The 18,229-nt window shown below is 45.0% G+C and overlaps 2 protein-coding genes across 2 annotated transcripts; both read right to left on the reverse strand.

The window, feature by feature from the left end:
* Nucleotides 1-1,319: 1,319 nt before the first annotated feature.
* Nucleotides 1,320-7,948, reverse strand: LOC114586952 (arylacetamide deacetylase-like 4). Its single transcript, XM_028710824.2, has 4 exons — nt 7,772-7,948; nt 5,951-6,167; nt 4,343-4,406; nt 1,320-2,097 (listed from the first exon to the last, which is right to left on the reverse strand). The coding sequence occupies exons 1-4, from the start codon at nt 7,946-7,948 to the stop codon at nt 1,320-1,322; spliced, it is 1,236 nt and encodes a 411-aa protein (XP_028566657.2).
* A 3,483-nt stretch (nt 7,949-11,431) lies between these two features.
* Nucleotides 11,432-16,581, reverse strand: LOC114586975 (arylacetamide deacetylase-like 4). The gene is made up of 4 exons (XM_028710854.2): nt 16,276-16,581; nt 15,311-15,524; nt 13,620-13,683; nt 11,432-12,206 (listed from the first exon to the last, which is right to left on the reverse strand). The coding sequence occupies exons 1-4, from the start codon at nt 16,450-16,452 to the stop codon at nt 11,432-11,434; spliced, it is 1,230 nt and encodes a 409-aa protein (XP_028566687.2). The 5' UTR covers nt 16,453-16,581.
* Nucleotides 16,582-18,229: the final 1,648 nt, after the last annotated feature.

The following is an 18,229-nucleotide window of genomic DNA, read 5'->3' on the forward strand; positions in this document are numbered from 1 at the left end:
ATGGAAGGATGGGGAATCATTTTCCCCCGATAAGATTTTATTGAGACCTTTATTAATACATTACAATAAAAAACAGACTAAACAAAAGGAAAAAAAGGTATGGCAGGGGACATGGAGGTGTGTTGTTTTCCTGGGTTGGCATGACACCAAATTGGCCTCGCACCTGCCTGGGAAGTGGCCATATCTGGGGCAGTGGAAGTTTATGGCCTCACTGGGCTTTCATACCAATACTGGGTCTGCATGTCTGGGTGTGTGTGTGTGCATGCCATTTGGGTATTTGACTCAGGGGAAATAAAGCTTTGTTTCGACATTGCTGGACATGGATGTTCTATATTTTAAGCCGTTAAATAAAAATCACTGCTGTGTCTTGTAAGATTACACACCAAGTGGTTCACTGCTGTATCTGACAGTACCCTGAGTGTATACCACCGAGGTGCCCTACAGGCTAACCGCCTCCTTTGATGTAACTAAGGGCGGATCTACACACACAGTTTTTAACGTAAAGGGTTAAGAAATGGTTTTGATAATTATAGATGGACACACAACTTTTTACATTCATAATGTGTTACTACTTTATTTTTTAATCACTTATTTTTTAATTGTTTTATGCTGATATGTTTGTGAAATACTGCTCACATGTCCCTATGTAATGTTTTACTTTTTTTTTTTCCTGCGTCCAAACTCTGTTCCCCACCCACAATGATGTTCAAGGGGGAGTAACAAAGGACACAGAGGGAGGGAGGGAGGAGAGAGAATTAAAATGTGACACCAGGGGGTGGAACACAGCAACCAGCAACCATCATCAGAGAAAGAAACAGCATTTTGGAAAATGGTGTGGCCAAGTACAGTGGTACCTCTGGCTATGAACTTACGGTAATTTGTTCTGGAGGTCCATTCTTAACCTGAAACTGTTCTTAACCTGAAGCACCAGTATAGCTAATGGGGCCTCCCGCTGCTGCCGCACGATTTCTGTTCTCATCCTGAGGTAAAGTTCTTAACCCGAGGTATTGCTTCCGGGTTAGCAGAGTCTGTAACCCAAAGTGTTTGTAACCCGAGGTGATTGTAACTCGAGGGACCACTGTATTACTAACATTTGATGAAAAAAACCAAGGTAAAAAACCAAGGTATGACCCACAATATTTTATAATGACATATCAAATATCATTTGATATTTATTCAAGTGAATGAGGGAGAAATGAGGATATGATTCTTCCTCTTTTGTGGGAGGATATTTTTTCCTCATTGTAACAATCCTGAAGTAAAAAGAAAAACTCTGATCCAAAGTTTTACTCAGTCTAATTTATTAAAATCATTCATTTCTATAAACCTTTTAAGAACTGTATTACACTCTGCAAACATTTCTGTGTGCTCGGATATTCAAGGATCCGCCCCCAACCAGCCATGGCCATTATTCCGTGGAATCCATCTTGAACATGATACCATGTCACTGGCACACCGTGGTCCTCTAGCCGCTTCTTGTACAACAGCCCATCATCCCGGAGAACATCATATTCACAGGTTAGAATGAAAGTCTCTGGGAGCTGGCGGATTATGTCATCCTCTGCGTGAAGGGGGGCAAACATTGTCTCACCAGCTCTTTTAACTTGTTCATAAAGTTCTTCTGAAAATGGAGCTGGTGCTACAGGAACATAGCCCCTAGCTTTAAATTCTTCTGGAATGTTATCAGCATTGATCCATTTTTGGTATTTCTCTCTCAAATCAGGAGGGACATGGGCGCCTTTCAGAATTCCATCTACATTCATTGTCTTCCCAGTGACATATTTCAAACCAAGTACGACACCTCTTTTCCGGAACAAGGGAGGAATTGAATGGTTTTGTTGATAGGATGGCAAATTGAAGTCCATTCCTTGGAGGAATGGGTAGATCAGGACCTGAGCTCGCACTCTTGGGAGGTCCTCTCTGGTCACCAGTTCTTGACAAATGGCTGTAGCATATGTGCCTCCACTACTCTCCCCAGCAAAGGCAATGCGGCTGGGGTCCACTCCGTATTCCTCTGCATTCTTCAGAAAGTGTATTGCAGCAGTACAGCAGTCCTGTACTGCGGTTGGAAATGGATACTCAGGACCTAAACGAAATCTAAAGAGAAAGCAAGATATCTTCAATATTCAGCAACACAAACAAGGAATATTTTCCTGCATGACATATTGCAAGGGTTGGGAATCTTTCTCACCCTGAGGGCCACTTTCCATTCTATGTAACCTTCCAGGGGGCAACATGTCAACTGTGGATGGGACAAGAGGCAAAAATGGAAAGGAAATGTGAACTTTCCCATTTGAGAAGTGGGCTGGTTCCCTATTCTCCACCCATTCCTGATCCTCCACCCAAGCAAGCAAGGCAGGCAGATGCCACTCAAGGATAGTGCAAAAGAGGGGCAATGGTGTGTGGCGGGGGGTTGGGGTGGGTTCACTGGGAGAAATGGAGAGGCCTGGAGTGCAGCATCCAGCCAATGTGCTTGAGGTTCTGAACCCAGATAAAATGCTAGTTGAGCACCCCGTTCTCAGTGGCCACTGGTCAATCATTGGAGAAACTCACAATCAGGACATGAGTACAGTGGTACTTTACCCTCCCACAGTTTCCAGCAGCTGTTCTTCAGAAGGACACTGCCTCCAACTGCAGAGGCAGACTATTGCCATCATGGCTAGTAGCCACTCGTAGCCTTATACTGTGTGCATTTGTTTAACCCTCTTTTAAAGCCTTACTTTCATTTATCTGAATTTTCCAGCATTCAGCTTCATTGAATGTCCACATGTTCTAGAGTTAAGAGAGAGGGATATCCCCTGGCCGCTTTCTCCGTGCCATTAAAACGCTTCTCTATTTTGGATGCTTCCTTGATTTCATTTTCCATCTCAGGATCTCCCTGAGCATTTTGATCAGGAGTGTGGCGTTTGCCTCCTAGGTGGATCATAAGGAAAGGGTTAAATGTGTGTGAAGTGATTGGCCAGTGGGAACCCAAGGGGAGGAGTAAACGTTAGAGTCGAGTCGGAGGTGTGTGGAAGTCAGCTGGTTGTTGAGAGTTGGGAGTTGGAGAAGGAAGAGGGAGGATAAGTCTGTGGGTTGGTCAAGTTGTGTTGTGAGAGAGTGAGAGGAACTGTTAGGTGGAGTCAGATAGTGGGATAATCAGTTTGAAGTTGTTAGTTGTTCATACCTATAAAATAAACTCGATTATTTGTTAATGTTAACAACTGTCTGGACTCCATGTGTACCCGAGAGAAACGGGTTGGTGGCAGTGAAGAGGCAATCACAGTGGTGGCACAGGGATCAATAGACCGTCAATAGACCAGTACGAAATCCCTCTTGGGACCCAGTATGACCACACACAATGATTATGTGGAGAAGTCTGCCTCTTCTGGGATTTCTTGCTTCCTGGACTCAATGCCCTTTTTTCACCTGCAGGATGACACCTTGCCTTCCTGAGATAACTGTGTGCCACTGGTTCTCTCCATTCCACCAGGCTTTTCTTTCTGCCCACCGTATCCCTTATGGCCTCTTAAACCAATAAGTCGAGTTCACCCATCTTGACCAGGAGGCTTCAGATCATGCACCAACGGTGCATTAAGGCAGCAAGGGCGGAGAGATGGTGGCCATTACTGTGGGGAAGGCTTGCGTTGTTAAGGGCTCTGAAGTTCTGGCAAATGACACTTCTCCCAATTTACCACTGCTGTCTTGGGAAGGTAAGTGTGTCTGATGTGGTGGTTTCTGCAAATGAAGTTTAATGTTTGTTGTGTGCTGCCTTGGAAGGAGTTGTGTCCTGAAAGGCAGGATATAGAGAATTGTGATAGATAAAATGGGGATGGATTTAGAAGCAATACCATCATCTCATGGAGGATAAGGTTTTCCATGGGTACTGCAACACTACAGAGCTGCCAGAACACACCAAAAAGGTGCCAGAACGCAACAAAGAAGTGAGTTCTGGTGAGTTCCGGTTGAAAACACCCCCCCCCCCCCCGCTAGTCACAAGGGGGGGGGGTGCCCCCTCCACTATCACAGGCAGTCATGCTTCTGAATACCGGTTGATGTAAATTGCGACTGGGGGTAGTGGTCTAGTGCTTGGGTCCTGTTTGTGGGCTTCTCATTGACAACCTGGCTAGCCATCATGACAATCACATGTTGAGCTCTTTGGGCCTGCTCCAGCAGAGATGCTCAAAGCCAGAGGGATTGGGGCCCAAGGTATGAAAATCTAAATGCAAAGGTATTATAACGGTTGGCAAAATCACTATGTTAAAACTTTATCAGGCTTTCTCTGAGCTCAGGTGTTAGGAAGAGTTAGAAGCTGTGGAGAATTACTCTTTTTTTCTGCTACAACAAGAGTGAAGATACTTACTCAGGACACATAACCACTGAGTCAGTTTGGTGGGCAATGGCACGGCAGATCCTTTCAGTGGTTCCTGGAAAAAAAGAACAAAACACACACAGAGACACTATCAGAGATTATTTGATAGGCTCCATTACAAAACCTCTTAGCCATGGGTAGGCAAACTAAGGCCCAGGGGCTGGATCTGGCTCAATCACTTTCTAAATCCGGCCCGCAGATGGTTCGGGAATCAGCATGTTTTTACATGAGTAGAATGTGTGCTTTTATTTAAAATGCATCTCTGGGTTATTTGTGGGGCATAGGAATTCATTCATATTTCCCCCCCAAAATCTAGTCTGGCCCCCACAAGGTCTGAGGGACAGTGGACTGGTCCCCTGCTGAAAAGGTTTGCTGACCCCTGCTCTTAGCAATTGACATTGAATTCACTATGAGTTGGATCCAGTGTCAGTCCTACTATAAGTAAACTTAGTGAAATTAACAGCTATGATTAATTCTGGTCTGCTATTTTTTTTATTTAAAAAAACTTGATTGTAGAAAACAACAAGCACCTTTAATGGGTTTCCTCTGAGAAAAACTAAGTTGGACTGAACCGTTGATAAATGGGGCATCGCCAGCTGAAAACCATTATGTGGATTTTGTTCTCTCCTGATCAGTAGCTCAGATCAAGCAGTGTAAATGGGTAAAAATTAGAACAGAACCAGACCGACCTCAACCCACATTCCTGAGCTTCTTTCTGCATTATTTCTGACCTTCTCTGGAAGACTTTTCATAGAAGTCCCTTTGCGCATGAAGCAAAAACGCATTCTATGAAAATTTAAAGGTTTTTCATTGGCCACGACGCTAGGATTACCACAGAACTGGTCACCCATACAACGGGAAGCCTCAGCCTCATTTTTAATTTTTATTTTTTACAATCCCATCCTGCCAAGTTCATTGAACTTACACTACCTACTGTTCAGAAACTGCAGCTGATGCAGAATTCAGCAGCCAGTATGCTCACGGCGGCAAGACAGTTTGAGCATATAATGAAAATGCCTGCCCAACTACATTGGCTGCCAATTTGTTTCTGGGCCCAATCCAAAGTACAGGTTTTGACCTATAAAGCCTGAAATGGCTCAGGACTACAATCGCCAACTGGCTTTGACTCCAGTGCTGCACTGCTGTGGAGAACAAGCCCTGCTTGAGATGACCATGCTGTAAGATCTGGGCTCCCTCCATGCAGACTGACGGTGTAAATTTGTGAATAAGGCAGTTTCCTCCATATCTTCAGTTCTCAAAAGGAGCACTAACCCTGGGTGAGTGGACTAGGAGCCAACACCTAAGGCCTGTGGTCCCTTTGGCCCCCCAATAAAATATTTTAGGGGAGCCAGTCCTCCCAAAATTGATGGGCATTGCCATTCCAATAGTGTGTGTGCACTACACCATGTGATCAATATGCAGGACAGGGCTTACTTGACACCCCCCCGCCGCAATATTTTATTCAAATGATACGAGGGCAGCACAAACCACCTCCACCCCTCCATAGCAAACATTTCAAGAACTTTACATTACAGTAGCGCCCCAAATTCTCCTCAAAGAACATAGTGAACCATTTCAAAAACAATTCACAGAACTTACGGACGCTTCCAAATAATGCACAGCCTCCATGAAAAAAGATGATTCCTCTCCTTTTCCCAGCAGGTGATGTTTTAGGCCAGTACACCCTCCCTGGCACTCCATCAAAATCCAGATCCTTTATGATCAGCTTTGGGTCCCTCATTACTGGAATGAACAGGCACGCGGCTCTGAGTAAGGCAAATCTATGGCAGATGCCCAGTTTTTCCAGAATTCCTGCCTGTTTGAACCAAAACATTTACCATTGATAATTAGCATCAAATCTTTTTCATATATATAGAGGGGGGGAGGGGAGTATTTGATCCCCCTGCTAAATTTGCCCGTTTGCCCTCTGATGAAGAAATGACCAGTCCATAATCTCTGACTTCTGTCGCCTGGGTTTCTGGGGGTTTTCCTGTTGTTATTCTGTCTCTCACAGCTACAATAAACCTACCATTAAAATTATGGACTGGTCATTTCTTCGTCAGAGGGCAAACGGGCAAATTTAGCAGGGGATCAAATACTTTCCCCCCTCACTCTGTGTGTGTGTGTGTGCACGTGTGTGTATGAAACATATGTCTATTACCTGTGGAATGGAATCCCCACATGTGAGGTGACTACACTGCATACTGTTTTTTGTTGCATCAATTAAGTGTTTTAAATTTGTGGTTAGCCGCCCTGAGCCCGGTTTTCTGAACAGGGAAGGGCGGGGTTTAAATAAAAATTATTATTATTATTATTATTATTATTATTATTATTATTATTATTATATCTTTTTCCTTCCTCTTTGGATGGAGAGTGATTTTTCCTGAGCAGCACAGAAGTGAAGCCCCTGACCATTCCACTTCCTTGTATGCTTCTTCTTGATGGACACCATGAGAAACCACACTAAGTGGGTGGTGTTCGGTGCTAGTCCTCCTCAGAATAAATCCACCTAAGTGGATATGAATAGAGCCTGCTGGATTAGGGCAATGTCCTATCTAGTCCAGCATCTCACAGTGGCCAATCAGGTGCCCCAATGGGAAACCCGCAAGCAGAAGCTGAACACAAGAGCCTTCTCCCTTCCTGTGTTTTCCAGGTTCAGAGCCTAGCCATGGAGGCTAGTCGCCACCCAATACCTTCTCTTCCATGAATTTATCTAATCCTTTTTGGAAGCTATTCAATTTGGCAGCCGTCACTGCCTCCTGTGTGAGAGAGCTCCATAGTTTGAATATGTCAGGTGTGAAGAAGTACTTCCTTCTATCTGTCCTGAATCTTCCAACATTCAACTCCAGTGGATTCTCCACAACTTCCAGTGTAAAGAGAGAAGGGGGGGGGGGACTTTTCTCTATCCAATTTCTCCCTGTCTTGCATAATATTATCATGTCACCTCTTAATTGCCTATCTGAAGAATATTCGAGAAATATTACAAACATTGCAGCCCTTTTTATAGGGGTGTAACTTCATCAGTGGTTGGCGCTGTGGTTTAAACCACCATGCCGCATGGACTTGTTAATCGGAAGGTCGGCGGTTCGAGGCCCCGCGACGGGGTGAGCTCCTGTTGTTCGGTCCCATCTCCTGCCTACCTAGCAGTTCTCAAAAGCATGTTAAAGTGCAAGTAGATAAATAGGTACCGCTCCGGCGGGAAGGTTATTATTATTTCTGTGCACTGTCCTGGCTTTGCCAGAAGCGGCTTAGTCATGCTGGCCACATGACCCAGAAAAACTGTCTGTGGACAAATGCTGGCTCCCTCAGCCCCAGAGTCGTTTGCGACTTAACTGTCCTGACAGTTAACTGACTTAACTGTTAGGGGTCCCTTTACCTTTACCTAACTTCATCCCTGTGATATATGTAAAAAAACCTTACCAGCATAAGTCCATATCCTAGAGAGAAATCGAAAAGTAGTAACTTTCCACGACAGCTGATTCCTCGAGGCAGCTGCATCCTGATAAGGCGATAATAAGCTCCCCATGCAAACAGCAAGAAATGAATGAAAATGGTCATGTATAATATCAGTGTCCACAGACTTCCACCAAATGCCATTTCTCTCAGAGGCACAGACATAAGGACGTCACCTTAGCTAATGCCCCTGGCTTTTATAGGACAACATTTGATGTTATGTGCAAGAGAACATTGTCAGCCAACCCACTTAAATCCTAATTGAGAATAGTTAAGAACTGAGTATCACTGGGTGTGGGTGTATATTAATTGGTGTGAATTTGCCCAACCTCTCCTCCCGAGGGAGCTGCTTTGCTTCAAGGCAATACCTAACTGCTGTCATCCTGCATTCACAGCAGTCCAGCATCTTGTTTAAAAGATCAGAGTACAGTATTGTGCTGCAGTGACTTATATAAACGAGACAAACATTTTATCATGCTTGGTGGACATGTAAAAAAGTTAATTAAAAAAATTGGATACAAATGCATGCATTGATGTGGAGAATTATGAAGATTAAGTTCCAGCTGAAACCAGAACTCTTCCTGCTTGGACTTATGGATATACAATTAGAAAATAACTATTTTTTCAATATATGATTATGGCAGGAGACTATTGTATGCACAAAGATGGAATGACACATGACTGAGTCTTCTCATGGAAGAATGGTTGTTAAAATTAACAGACTTAGCCGAGATGGCAAAATTGACATGTTTAATCAGAGAGAGGTCATTGTTAACATTTACTAAAGATCGGAATACTCTCATAGACTTTTTGCATGAAAAAGAAAATGAAAGAATGACATATGGATTTGGAGATTGAAGGTAATACTCGGTTATAGAACATGGTTTTGTTGGGTGACATATTGCCATGAATGAAGTACCTATAGTTTATATACAGTATAGTGGACAGATGAAGACTTGGAAGTTTTTAAATTTCTGTATTTTATCTTTTCTGTTTTCTTTTTTAAGTTCTTTTCTATCTCTTTCTTCTTATCATTTTTTCTCATTCCCCCCCTCTTCCTTTCTTTTCTCCTCCTTTCCTTTTCCGTTTCCTATTTTTCTCTCTTTTTATTTTATTTAGGTTAATGTTGGATAAAAAAGATATTTGGTCTTAAGTTTTGTATCTTTTTTTATAAACTCTAATAAAATTTATTCTTAAAAAAGGGAGCTCTCTGCTGTCTGTGACAGAACCACTGACCAAGGGTTCAGAATGCTTGTTTCCCCTTCATCTCTCAACCACCTCCTGGTTAACATCTAGAGCATCTATGCTCCCACTATGTGCTCTGACATAGAGACCAAGGACCAGTTCTGTGAGGTGCTAGACCACGCTATCGTGATGTTCCCAGCCTGCAAACACCTATTCCTGCTGGGAGATTTCAGTGCTGGAGTTTGGGGTGATCATCACACAGGGGGCAATTGCATAGGTGACTTTGGTATAAAGGTAAAGGTAAAGGTACCCCTGCCCATACGGGCCAGTCTTGACAGACTCTAGGGTTGTGCGCCCATCTCACTCAAGAGGCCGGGGGCCAGCGCTGTCCGCAGACACTTCCGGGTCACGTGGCCAGCGTGACATCGCTGCTCTGGCGAGCCAGAGCCGCACACTGAAACGCCGTTTACCTTCCCGCTAGTAAGCGGTCCCTATTTATCTACTTGCACCCGAGGGTGCTTTCGAACTGCTAGGTTGGCAGGCGCTGGGACCGAGCAGCGGGAGCGCACCCTGCCGCGGGGATTCGAACCGCCAACCTTTCGACCGGCAAGCTCTAGGCGCTGAGGCTTTTACCCACAGTGCCACCCGCGTCCCGTGACTTTGGTATAGGTAGCATGAATGAGAATGGACAAAAGCTGCTTGAGGTGTGCTTGCATCACAGCCCCTGCATCACAAACACCCCCCTGGACAGGACAGAATCCCAACAAAAATGTTGAAAATACGCCTCAACTCCTCTCTCATGACGCACCTCCATGGCCTTCTCTTGCAGTGTTGGGAAACAGGATCTGTGCCACAAGACATGCACAATTCCAGCATTGTGACCCTCTACAACAGTGATGGCCAAACTTGGCCCTCCAGCTGTTTTGGGACTACAGTTCCCATCATCCCTGACTACTGGTCCTGTTACCTAGGGATGATGAGAGTTGTAGTCCCAAAACAGCTGGAGGGCCAAGTTTGGCCATCACTGCTCTACAAGATCAAAGGTGACCACCTGTCAGGGACCGTGTTGAGGAGGGCTGCACGGAGGAGGAATGGTGGGAGTCACCCCCTCCCCCTGATCCTGAATCTTTCCAGGAGCAGGAGGACAGTATAGATTTGGAACAGTGGTTTGCAGAGGGACATAGTTCAGAAAGCAGAAGCTGGGAAATACTGAATGGGGAACAGCCAGGAGAAGAAATACTGGAAGATTAATAGGGATGGAGGCGGTTAACAGATTCACAGACGTTGGACAGCATTCCTCCGCCCAGCCCAAGGTCAATAAAAGCTCAGAACGTCTCAGAACAGAAAGCACAACATGTACAAGAGCAGATTATAAGATGTAGGAGTGACACAGAATATTACTTCCGGCTTGGTTCTATGGAAGACGGCTAGAAATTTCATCACAGCCGTACGCACAAGATATCAGAGGCTGATATGGGAGTAATTAGCCTCCCTACTCCCCCAGGGTCGGGGGTGGCAGTCTCATCCGCCGTTTGTCCAACACCTGGCCCCAAGTTTGGAACGAATGAGGGGGCATGGGGCACTGGATGGAAAGCACTGTGCGTTTCTTGACAACTCTCCAAAGTCATCTCTTAAAATGAAAAATTGGATTTAAGTTTTGGACATGCTCTGAGTGAGGAGAGTTGGGGCAGAGAGGCGGAGGGCAGAGAGGCGGAGGGAACTAAGTTCTTGCAGGAGGAATGCTCGCCTCCAGGCCAGGAGAGGCGAGTCACCTGTGGACCGGGACCACCCTATGCCTCGGGGCAGATAAAAGCTGGCCAGCCCCAGTCCCAGGTTGCGGGAGCAACGTTGTTGCTAGCCTGTTCCTGCCTGCACCCTGTCCTGCTCTTCTGCCAGAGTTCCTGACCACACCTGACTCCTTGCCTTGGACCCCGCTTCAGCCTTGATGGACAGCCTCCATACCACACCCTCGACCTCGGACTGGACTCGGACCACGCCGCATGGTAACCCCCTGGGACCAGCACAAATATTTTGCTGTAAATCCATCCGGTCCTGGTGCCTTTCCGCTTTTCAATTCTTTTATTGCAGCTTTAATTTCTTCTGTTTCATTTAGGTCATTCATTCAGCCTTTCTTTTCTGTTAGTATTTGTTGCACCCCTTTTCGTCTCAAGAAATCTTCTATCTTCTTTACATCATCTTTCCCAGCTTTCTTATATAATTGTCTATAAAAATTCACAAATCCTTTCCTAATTTCTTTCGGATTATCTATTTCTTTTCCTTCCACGATAATTTTGTTAATAGTGTTCTGTTCTAACAAATTAGACAGTAAAACTTTGGATTTTAACAAATTAGAAAGTAAAACTTTGGAACTAGGTTTTTCTTTTTACTTTAGGATTGGCACAATGAGGAATTTCCCTCCACAGAAGTGGAAGACTGCCATTTCTATAAACATTTTAAGAACTCTACTACATGCTGCATACATTTCTGTGTGCTCGGGAATTCAAGTGGCCCCCAACCAACAAGGCCCAATATTCCATGTAATCCATCTGGAAGATGGTGATATGTCACTGGCACACCGTTGTCCTCTAGGCGCTTCTTGTACAACAGCCCATCATCCCGGAGAACATCATATTCACAGGTTAGAATGAAAGTCTCTGGGAGCTGGCGGATTATGTCATCCTCTGCTACAAGGGGGCAAAACATTGTCTCATTACCTCTTTTAACTTGTTCATAAAGATCTTCTGAAAATGGAGCAGGTTCTACAGGAACATAGCCCCTAGCTTTAAATTCTTCTGGAATGTAATCAGCACTTATCCATTTTTTGTATTTCTCTCTCAAATCAGGAGGGACATGGGCGCCTTTCAGAACTCCATCTACATTCATTGTCTTCCCAGTGAGATATGTCAAACCAAGTATGACAGCTCTTTTCCGGAACAAGGGAGGAACTGAATGATATTGCTGATAGGATGGCAAATTGAAGTCTATTCCTTGGAGGAATGGGTAAATGAGGACCTGAGCTCGCATTCTTGGGAGGTCTTCTCTGGTCACCAGTTCTTGACAAATGGCTGCAGCATATGTGCCTCCACTACTCTCCCCAACAATGGCAATGGAGTTGGGGTCCACTCCGTATTCCTTTGCATTCTTCAGAAAGTGTATTACAGCAGTTAAGCAGTCCAGTACAGGGACTGGATAGGGATGCTCAGGAGCTAAACGAAACCTAAAGAGAAAATAAGGTATCATCAACATTCGACATTTTCCTGGATCGCATTTGGCATTTCCCCTTGAATTGGAAATCCTTTTCACCCCTAGGGCCACATTCCTTTCTGTGAAACATTCTGGGCCCCAGAGACCAAAATGGAAAGCAAATGCTAACTTTCCCACTGGACAAGTAGGCTGGCTCCTGCACACAGCCACACATTCCAGCCAGGCAGATGCCACTCAAGGAGGGTGCAAAAGAGGGGCAATGGTGGAGGGTCTGGGGTGAGTACAGAGAGGGAAATGGAGAGGCCTGGAGTGCAGCATTCAGCCTCTGTGCCTGAAGCTTTCCACCTGAATATGCTAGTTCAGCATCCCATTCTCAGGGGCCAGGGGTCAATCATTGGAGAAACTCCCCCAGCAGGACATGAGTACAAGAGCCCTCTTCCCTCCTGCAATTTCCAGCAAGTCTTATTCTGACCATACGGACAGACTATAGCCATCATGGCTAGAAGCCACTGGTAGCCTTAAACTCTTAAATTTGCTTAAACCTTTCTGAAAGTCATCCAAGTGGGAGGTTATCCCTGCCTCCTGTAAGAGTGAGTTCTATAGCTTAACTTTGAACTCTTTGAAGGAGTACTTTCTTTTATCTGAAACTTCCAGCTTTCCACATGTTCCAGTGTTATGAGAGAGCAATAAAAAAACTTTGCCCTAGCCCAGCCATAGGCAAACTCGGCCCTCCAGATGTTTTGGGACTACAATTCCCATCATCCCTGACCACTGGTCCTGCTAGCTAGGGATCATGGGAGTTGTAGTCCCAAAACATCTGGAGGGCCGAGTTTCCCTATGCCTGCCCTAGCCACTTCTTCCGTGCCATTATAAACTTCTATCTTCTGAATGCTTCCTTGATTTCATTTTTCATCTCAGGATCTCCCTGAGAGTCTTGGTCAGAGGGGTGAGAAATCGGGTCCATTTCCTGGTGGGGCCAGGTTGCGGTCCAGCTGCCTAACCACTCACCTCAGCGTTGGGGCGGGACAACATCCCGCATCCCACTGGGGGAGACCCCGGCAACGTCAGGTTGCCAGGCGGCCAATCAGGTCACTTGGGGGCGTGGCCGGGGACGATTTAAGCCATGGCCTGATTCGGTGGCTTCCTCTTTCAGCCTCGCACCTTTCTTCTAGGCTTCACATCGGGGCATCTGGTTGGCCACTGTGAGAACAGGATGCTGGGCCAGCAGCAGAGCGCTCATGCTCAGAGGGAGTGGGCCCCAAGGCATAAAAATCTAAATACAAAAATGAACACCCATTCCACAGGTTGTCAAAAATCACTATGTTTAAAGCTTTGTCAGGTTTTCTCTGGGCTCATGTGCGAGGAAGGTTGCAAACTATGGGGAATTGCTCTTTTTTCCTGATAGAACGAGCATGAAGATACTTACTCAACACTTACAACCACTGAATCAGATTGTTTGGCAAAGGAACGGCAGGCCCTTTCAGAGACTCCTGGAAAAAAGCACACATGACACACGGCCTGCTGTGAGCAATTATTTGTTACACTGCATTACAAAATTCCTTGGTCATTCACATTGAAATCACTGTGAGTTGAATCCAATATTACTTCTGCTGAAAGTAAACCTGCTGAAATTAACAGATATGATTAATTCTGGCATGGTAATTAATTTTTTACGTCACAAAATGTATATAACACTTGGTTATGTACTGAAGTTCTCACCCTGGGCCAGCAGGGGGATACTGTAGATAGTTATGCAAATGAAGGATCAAAAGTGACGTTCAGTGATTGGATAGTTTGTATGCAAATGAAGGATCGAAAGTGACGTTCAGTGATTGGATAGTTTTAGAAAGTTGCTACAGTTACGTTGTTCTGGAGCTCTATATAAGCAGGCTGACTGAGCTCTTCAGTTCTGTTCTGTTCTGGCCTCTGAACAAACAAGAGCTGTTTGAAGAATCGTTGTGTCGTCTGATATGTTCGCCCACAACTTAACACACTTGATTGTGGATCTCCGCTGGAAAATCTACATTAGATTGAACCCTTTATAAATGGGGCGTCACTAGCTGAAAACAAGTATGTGGATTTTGTTCTCCCCTGTTATTTCTGATAATCTCTGGAAGTCCTTTCATAGAAGTCCCTTGAGGCATAGAGAAACCCCTTTGACATTATAAGGATTTATCACTGACCGAGATGCGAAGAATTACAACAGAACTCAGTACCATTTCCTGCAATCCTATCTTGCCATGTTCATTGAACTTAAATTGCCTACAGTTTGGAAACTGCAGCTGCTGGAGAATTCAGTAGCCCATTTGCTCAAGGCCACAAGACGGGTTGAGCATATAACGCCAATCCTGGCCCGACTGCATTGGCTGCCAATTGGTTTCCAGGCCCAATCCAAAGTGCTGCTTTTGACCTATAACGATTTAAATGGCTCAATACCACAATACCTCAAGGACCACCTCACCCCATATGAACCAGTCTTGACCCTGCAATCATCATCTGAGGCCCTTCTTCATGTGTCTCCTCTGTGAGAGGCCCAGAGGGCACCAACAGGAGAAGGGGCCTTTTCTGTGGTGGCTCCCCATTTGTGGAATGCTGTCCCCAGGGAGACTCACTTGGCACTTTTATTACATATGTTTAGGTGCCAGGCAAAAGCATTCCTCTTCTCTCAAACCTTTGGCTAATTAAACAATCTACATCCTTGTAAACTGTCTGTTGAGAAGGGTTTGTTATTGTTTCTTATTATGGCATGCAAGGCAGTATAGAAAAAGAAATATAATCAGTGCTCTTTTCTGGGGGTACACAGAATATCCCTAAACATTTTTGTGAATCTTTGTACTTTTATCCATTTGCTGTATTTATTTTCCCCGCTTTGAACTATAAAATGGTGATTTTCTTGAGTCAAATGAGAGTACCCCTAACCATTTTTTTCAGAAAAAAGCACTGAATAATAATAATAATAATAATAATAATAATAATAATAATAATAATAATGGGGTAGCAGAAACCAACCTCCACCCCTCCATAGCAAACATTTCAGGAACTTTACATTACAGCAGCACCCCAGATTCTCCTCAAAGAACATCATGAACCATTTCAAAAACAATTCACAGAACTTACGGACGCTTCCAAATAGTCCAACACCTGGATGAATGAAGATGATTCCTTTCCTGTTCCCAGCAAGTGTCCTGGGCCAGAACACCCTCACCGGCACCCCATCGAAAACCAGGTCTTTTATTATCAAGTTTGAGTCCTTCATTAATGGTGTTAACCGGCCCATGGACCTCATAATGGAATATCTATGGCAGATGCCCAGTTTTTCCACAAGTCTGACCTGTTTAATCCAAAACATTTAGCATTTATAATCAGCATTACATAATTTCTATCTCTCTCTCTCTTTCTCTCTGGCATATGTCTGTTGCCTGTGGGATGGAACCCAGGCATATGAGGCGACTAAACTGTATATCCTTTCCTTCCTCTTTGGATGGAAAATGGTTCACCCTGAGCAGCACAGAAGTGAAGACCCTGCCCACTCCCCTTTCCTTGTATGCTTCTTGTTGAAGTCCTTAAGAATCACATGGAATGGGTGGTATTCAGTGCGAGTATTACTCAGAATCAATACATTGGAGTGGATAAGAACCTAAGCAGAGCCCGGTGGATTAGGACAATGGCCAATCTAGTCCAGCATCTCACAGTGGCCAACCAGGTGCCCCAATGGGAAACCCACAAACATGACCCAAGCACAGGAGCCTTCTCCCTTTCTATGTTTTCCAGGAACTTGTGTTCAGAAGCATTGCTATCTCCATCTCTAGAGCCAGAACATAGCGATGACCAGCCATGGCCTAATCCTCTTTGGAAGCTATTCAACTTGTTCAGCCATCACTGCCTCTTACATAGCTTCAATATGTTCATGAGAGTGTCATAAGAGAGGGAGGAAAACGTTTCTCTATCCACGTCCTCCATGTTATGTAAAATTTAATAAATTTCTATCATGTTGCCTCCTCTAAACTAAAATATTTCAAATGTTGCAGCCCTTTTTAGAGAGGTGTCCCTTCATCCCCATGATATATGTAAAATAAACTTACCAGTATCATGACATATCCCAGTGAGAAATCACCGAGTAGTACTAATGCACGGCAGTTCATTCCTCGAGGCAGGTGGGTCCTAGTAAGACGATAATAAGCTCCCCATGCAAACAGCAAGGAGTGAATGAAAATGGTCATATATAATATCTGCATCCACAGAGTTCCACCAAATGCCATTTCCCTTCAGCTCAGAAGCACAGAGACAAGGACTTCGCCTTAGCCAATGCTGGTGGGTTCTATAAGAGAACCACCTATGCCATGTGGGGAAAAACATCCTAGGCCAACCCACATAGTTCTCAGTAGAGAATAAAACAAATAGTTTAGTAATTTAGTAAAACACTGCAGCTCTCCTGGATTCCTAGAAGACACTGTTTTTCCTCACACAGGGTGTGGGTACACGTTGGTGGGTGTGAATTTGCCTATCTTCTCCTCCCAAGGAAAGTCGTAAATAGGAGTTCGCCTGCCCTCCCACACAAAATCATTGTGCCTCTTCCCTCCCTGAGGAGTTTATCAGGGATAATTAAAAGGGGCGGCACATCGATATAGGTGGGGCTGGCTGGCACGACACTGCAATGGCATCCTCCCAACAGGAGGGTCACTGCAACTTTCCAGAACAGTGTGGTGAGGAAAGAGGTTTGGCGCTGTGCAGGCTGACCAATGGGAGCCAATCCCACCCAGTCTATAGCTCTTGCAGAAATCAGTTTGCTGCTCATACAGCTCCACTTTCCATTTATATAGTTCGTTTATTTATTTATTTATTTATTTATTTATTTATTTATTTATTTATTTATTTATTTAAGCTTCCTTTGCTTATACAGTTTATGGACATGAGTTAGCCATGCCCATTCTCGTCTGAACTGGATACAGCTCAATGGATGTGGAACACATTCTCAGGTTCTCTCTCTCTCTCTCTCTCTCTCTGTCCCAACAGTTGTTATTGGTACTAACTGAAGATTCCAGACCATTTCCAAATTCAACTCCATGCATAACATGTTGCAGTAATCCAAATGGAAGGTTGCAAGTGTTGATTTGTCCTCAAGATAATGCAGCAGGCCACCACCTAATGCCATGAAACCATAGGGTGGAGGTGATGAGCGCAAGGAAGGAAAGCCAACATTGCTGTGGGGGAAAGGGCACAGAAGAAGAGCTCCCTTGTGACAGGCCTTGCTTGAATCAGAGGGGATTGTTTTACTACCACTCTTCAATTTCAGTGTTTGGGGGAAGGAGAACTTTGGGCCCCTCAGTGTTCTTTGGGTCTCAACCATGGGTCCCTAGATGTTTTTGAACTACAACTCCCATCACCCTTGAGCACTGGCCATGCTGGGTAGCCATGATCTCCTTCTCGTACGTCTCCTGGATGGTGCCAACTCTTTCTCTTATGGGCTTTCTGTGAAGAGGAAATCCCCCTTCTGTCTTTACTATGAGGGAAGGAGTCTCTTGCCTCATTTACCCATGAGAAGAAGGAAAAACTCAGTTGACACAGAAAGGAGCATTACTCATCCACGTGTAGCATGTGGGTGAATGAGAAGTCCCTGCCTCAGAACACTGGGCCCTGTCAGAGAAGATGTCTGACCTGTCTCCTCCTGGGCGGCCATCTTGTTCTGGGGTGGCGGAAGCAACAGGCAAAGCCATCACAGCTATGACGCACCTCAGAAGGCAGGGATACCTAAGCATGGTTGAGGAGCCCCACTCGTGACACTTGGGGAAGGCAATATGGATTGTCCGCTGGGTCTGGACACTTCCAATAGGGAGCCCTCAGAATCCTGCCCCTCATGGTTTGCTGTATCTTGAAGAGCTAAAAATAGGACAGCTTGAGCTGCTGCCAGCCCGAGCCAGGGAAAGAGTTGTGCACACCTCATTCCCTCTACAGCATGTGCCTTTACAGCCTTCTTGACTGTTGAACCCACTATTGGTCTCGTCCACTCACTCTGCCAGAGGGGTTGAGACCCATTGG

The sequence above is a fragment of the Podarcis muralis genome, chromosome 16, assembly GCF_964188315.1.
Source record: "Podarcis muralis chromosome 16, rPodMur119.hap1.1, whole genome shotgun sequence".
In the NCBI taxonomy this organism is placed as follows: Eukaryota; Metazoa; Chordata; class Lepidosauria; order Squamata; family Lacertidae; genus Podarcis; species Podarcis muralis.